Source organism: Oncorhynchus masou, unplaced genomic scaffold (genome assembly GCF_036934945.1).
Source record: "Oncorhynchus masou masou isolate Uvic2021 unplaced genomic scaffold, UVic_Omas_1.1 unplaced_scaffold_1846, whole genome shotgun sequence".
NCBI lineage: Eukaryota > Metazoa > Chordata > Actinopteri > Salmoniformes > Salmonidae > Oncorhynchus > Oncorhynchus masou.
The window spans coordinates 97476-102379 of NW_027016627.1; the positions used below are offsets into that span (position 1 = coordinate 97476).

Consider the following 4904-nt stretch of genomic DNA (forward strand, 5'->3'; position numbering starts at 1 on the left):
AATAAGGCCACTAGTAGTTTACTGGTAAACTTCAACAGTTTATAGACATTTTGTATTTTTATTTAACCTTTATTTAACTAGGCATGTCAGTTAAGAATAACTTCATATTTTCAATGATGGCCTAGGAACAGTGGGTTAACTGCCTGTTCAGATTGGGGGCAGAATGGCAGATTTGACAGATTACCTTGTCAGCTCGGGGATTCAATCTAGCAACCTTTCAGTTACTAGTCCAACGCTCTAACCACTAGGCTAGCTGACTCGAACCACTAGGTGAGCTGCCTCTAACCACTAGGCTAGCTGCCTCGAACCACTAGGTGAGCTGCCTCTAACCACTAGGCTAGCTGCCTCGAACCACTAGGTGAGCTGCCTCTAACCACTAGGCTAGCTGCCTCGAACCACTAGGTGAGCTGCCTCTAACCACTAGGCTAGCTGCCTCGAACCACTAGGCTACCTGCCTCTAACCACTAGGCTTCCTGCCTCTAACTATTAGGCTACCTGCCTCTAACCACTAGGCTACCTGCCTCTAACCACTAGGCTAGCTGCCTCTAACCACTAGGCTACCTGCCTCTAACCACTAGGCTACCTGCCTCTAACCACTAGGCTAGCTGCCTCTAACCACTAGGCTAGCTGCCTCTAACCACTAGGCTACCTGCCTCTAACCACTAGGCTACCTACCTCTAACCACTAGGCGACCTGCCTCTAACCACTAGGCTACCTGCTTCTAACCACTAGGCTAGCTGCCTATAACCACTAGGCTACCTGCCTCTAACCACTAGGCTACCTGTCTCTAACCACTAGGCTACCTGCCTCTAACCACTAGGCTACCTGCCTCTAACCACTTGGCGACCTGCCTCTAACCACTAGGCTACCTGCTTCTAACCACTAGGCTTCCTGCCTCTAACCATTAGGCTACCTGCCTCTAACCACTAGGCTACCTGTCTCTAACCACTAGGCTACCTGTCTCTAACCACTAGGCTAGCTGCCTCTAACCACTAGGCTACCTGCCTCTAACCATTAGGCTACCTGCCTCTAACCACTAGGCTACCTGTCTCTAACCACTAGGCTACCTGCCTCTAACCACTAGGCTACCTGCCTCTAACCACTTGGCGACCTGCCTCTAACCACTAGGCTACCTGCTTCTAACCACTAGGCTTCCTGCCTCTAACCATTAGGCTACCTGCCTCTAACCACTAGGCTACCTGTCTCTAACCACTAGGCTAGCTGCCTCTAACCACTAGGCTACCTGCCTCTAACCACTAGGCTACCTACCTCTAACCACTAGGCGACCTGCCTCTAACCACTAGGCTACCTGCTTCTAACCACTAGGCTTCCTGCCTCTAACTATTAGGCTACCTGCCTCTAACCACTAGGCTACCTGCCTCTAACCACTAGGCTACCTACCTCTAACCACTAGGCTACCTGCCTCTAACCACTAGGCTACCTGCCTCTAACCACTAGGCTACCTGCCTCAAACCACTAGGCTACCTGCCGACCTAAGACAACACCATAACATGGCAGTATACCCTACCTTTTTCAACCTTAATGCTGATATTTGATAAATCCCCAGAAGGAGTTTATGCAAATCAAAAGGAAAGATTCAATATTAGACGAGATGCCTTAAACCAATTAGAAAACACAATGCTGTGTTTCCTACAGCTGTGTTATTGTTAGTCTGTAGCTGTGGAGAACAATGGAGAAACAGAAGACGTTCTCTCTGTTCTCTCTCTGTTTTCTCTGTTCCCTCTCTGTTCTCTCTCTGTTCTCTCTGTTCTCTCTGTTCTCTCTCTGTTCTCTCTGTTCTCTCTCTGTTCTCTCTCTGCTCTCTCTCGGCTCTCTCTGTTCTCTCTGTTCTCTCTCTGTTTCTCTCTCTGCTCTCTCTGCTCTCTCTGTTCTCTCTGTTCTCTCTCTGTTCTCTCTCTGCTCTCTCTGTTCTCTCTCTGTTCTCTCTCTGTTTTCTCTGTTCCCTCTCTGTTCTCTCTGTTCTCTCTGTTCTCTCTCTGTTCTCTCTGTTCTCTCTCTGTTCTCTCTCTGTTTTCTCTGTTCCCTATCTGTTCTCTCTCTGTTCTCTCTGTTCTCTCTGTTCTCTCTCTGTTCTCTCTCTGTTCTCTCTGTTCTCTCTGTTCTCTCTCTGTTCTCTCTGTTCTCTCTCTGTTCTCTCTCTGTGTTCTCTGTTCCCTCGCTGTTCTCTCTCTGTTCTCTCTCTGTTCTCTCTCTGCTCTCTCTGTTCCCTCTGTTCTCTCTCTGTTCTCTCTCTGCTCTCTCTGTTCTCTCTCTGTTTTCTCTGTTCCCTCTCTGTTCTCTCTCAGTTTCCTCTGTTCCCTCTCTGTTCTCTCTCTGTTCTCTCTCTGCTCTCTCTGTTCTCTCTCTGTTCTCTCTCTGTTTTCTCTGTTCCCTCTCTGTTCTCTCTCTGTTCTCTCTCTGTTCTCTCTGTTCTCTCTCTGTTCTCTCTCTGCTCTCTCTGTTCCCTCTGTTCTCTCTCTGTTCTCTCTCTGCTCTCTCTGTTCTCTCTCTGTTTTCTCTGTTCCTCTCTGTTCTCTCTCTGTTCTCTCTGTTCTCTCTGTTCTCTCAGTTCTCTCTCTGTTCTCTCTGACCTTCTGTCTATTCCATCAGTCTTGTATGAAAGCTAAAACATATCTCTATCATCCCTGAGGAGATCAGGTCACCTCAAACACCTCGCGTGTGTTGTAACAACCCATAAGTCACAGCGAGCGACTGACTGGGCGGGTACGGGCAGGTACGGACAGGTACGGGCGTGTACGGCGGACCTCTCCAAACTCTCCAGAGATCAATTAAGACGCAATGACACCTTCGTTTTACAACGACCACTTCTCTGTGTCCTCTCGACATTGTGAAAAGCAACAAATTACCCATCACCCACTTCACCCTCCTCTTCTCCTCCTCTTGTGGTGGTGTGGGTAGCAGAGCAGAGAGAAAAGCCCGGAGCACTGCAGTTTTGTAATTCAGTCAAATAAAGCACTCCTCCTGTCAGCTGTCAGACAGGGAGCTTACCGGCAGGGTCAGGGGGCACGCTGCTGCTTTCATGAGAGCAGTAATCGATTAGCCGTCAATGCGCCGCCGCTGCGCTCAAGTGGGAAGAGTGATGGAGGGCCACCTGGGTCCCATCTCAATAATTGCTTGCCTCCTCCGTGTGTGTGTGTGTGTGTGTCTGTGTGTGTGTGTGTGTGGGGGGGGGTGTAATGAAAATGATAAATAAATAATAAAGAAAAGCCCAGACCCCCCCCTCCCGCCTGCTACCAGAGCGCGGCTCTGCAGGTGCATGTATTGCCGAATGGTATCGATTAGCCGGTACGGGTGAAATAATTTAGTCTGAATTAATTGTGTGACCCCGGAGAGCTTGAGCTCAACGTCTCTGACTCTCTGGCCTGGTCCTCATTTCGTCCCTGGTCTCCCTGTAAGCCAGGACACGGACAGACAGGCACAGACAGGGCACAGACAGGACACAGACAGGACACAGACAGGGCACAGACAGGACACAGACAGGACACAGCAAGTCAGCCTGGGGGTCAAACGGAAACACTTGAACCTGAACCTTGTGCTGCACACAGCTCTGCTCTGCTTTTGGTCACTTTGTTCCAGATGTCTCAGTCTGTAGTACCGTACCAATGCTTTCCACTGAATCCTGTGTGCCGAGTCCATATTACACTGTAGACTGTACGTACAGCAAGGTCAACTATACTCTCCATATCTGCTTCGTTTCGACTCACTCTCTTTGTTTTCTATGTGTACTGAGGATTAGTATAAGAAGATAAACCCCAATTCAAACAATGATACAGTTCAAAGAGCCCCATAACACACGTCTGTCTGGGCTCTGGGCTCTGGGCTCTGGGCTCTGGACTCTGGACTCTGGACTCTGGGCTCTGGGCTCTGGGCTCTGGGCTCTGGACTCTGGACTCTGGGATCTGTGCTCTGGGCTCTGGACTCTGGGCTCTGGGCTCTGGACTCTGGACTCTGGGATCTGGGCTCTGGACTCTGGACTCTGGGATCTGGACTCTGGGCTCTGGGCTCTGGACTCTGGGCTCTGGGCTCTGGACTCTGGACTCTGGGCTCTGGGCTCTGGGCTCTGGACTCTGGACTCTGGGATCTGGGCTCTGGGCTCTGGACTCTGGACTCTGGGCTCTGGACTCTGGACTCTGGACTCTGGACTCTGGGATCTGGGCTCTGGACTCTGGGATCTGGGCTCTGGACTCTGGACTCTGGGCTCTGGGCTCTGGGCTCTGGACTCTGGGCTCTGGGCTCTGGACTCTGGGCTCTGGGATCTGGACTCTGGACTCTGAACTCTGGACTCTGGACTCTGAACTCTGGACTCTGGGATCTGGACTCTGGACTCTGGACTCTGAGCTCTGGACTCTGGACTCTGAGCTCTGGGCTCTGGACTCTGGGCTCTGGGCTCTGGACTCTGAGCTCTGGACTCTGGACTCTGGGCTCTGGACTCTGGACTCTGGACTCTGAGCTCTGGGCTCTGAGCTCTGGGCTCTGGACTCTGGGATCTGGGCTCTGGACTCTGGACTCTGAGCTCTGGACTCTGGGATCTGGACTCTGGACTCTGAACTCTGGACTCTGGACTCTGAACTCTGGACTCTGGGATCTGGGCTCTGGACTCTGGACTCTGGGCTCTGGACTCTGGACTCTGGACTCTGGGGCAGGAAACGGCTACATTTCCCCTGCTGAAATGAGCTCGGTCCCTCAGCAATAATATGAGGAAGTTGATGTGAACCTAACAACACACATCTCTCTATCCATCTCTGTCTGTCTAGACTGTTTCCATCTGGTCTGGGATAGACTGGGCTGTTCTGGTCTGGGATAGACTGGGTTGTTCTGGTCTGGGATAGACTGGGCTGTTCTGGTCTGGGATAGACTGGATTGTTCTGGTCTGGGATAGACTG

At 51.2% G+C, this 4904-nt stretch overlaps 1 protein-coding gene across 1 annotated transcript in view; it reads right to left on the minus strand.

The window, feature by feature from the left end:
• Positions 1-4655, minus strand: part of LOC135538939 (uncharacterized) — a gene marked incomplete at its 5' end in the record, with an annotated part of 9024 nt that extends 4369 nt beyond the window's left edge. The window contains 2 exons of the mRNA XM_064964817.1: positions 3817-4081; positions 4207-4655. Coding sequence (XP_064820889.1) covers positions 3817-4081; positions 4207-4655 — 714 coding nt within the window. The remainder of the gene's footprint in view (positions 1-3816; positions 4082-4206) is intronic.
• Positions 4656-4904: the final 249 nt, after the last annotated feature.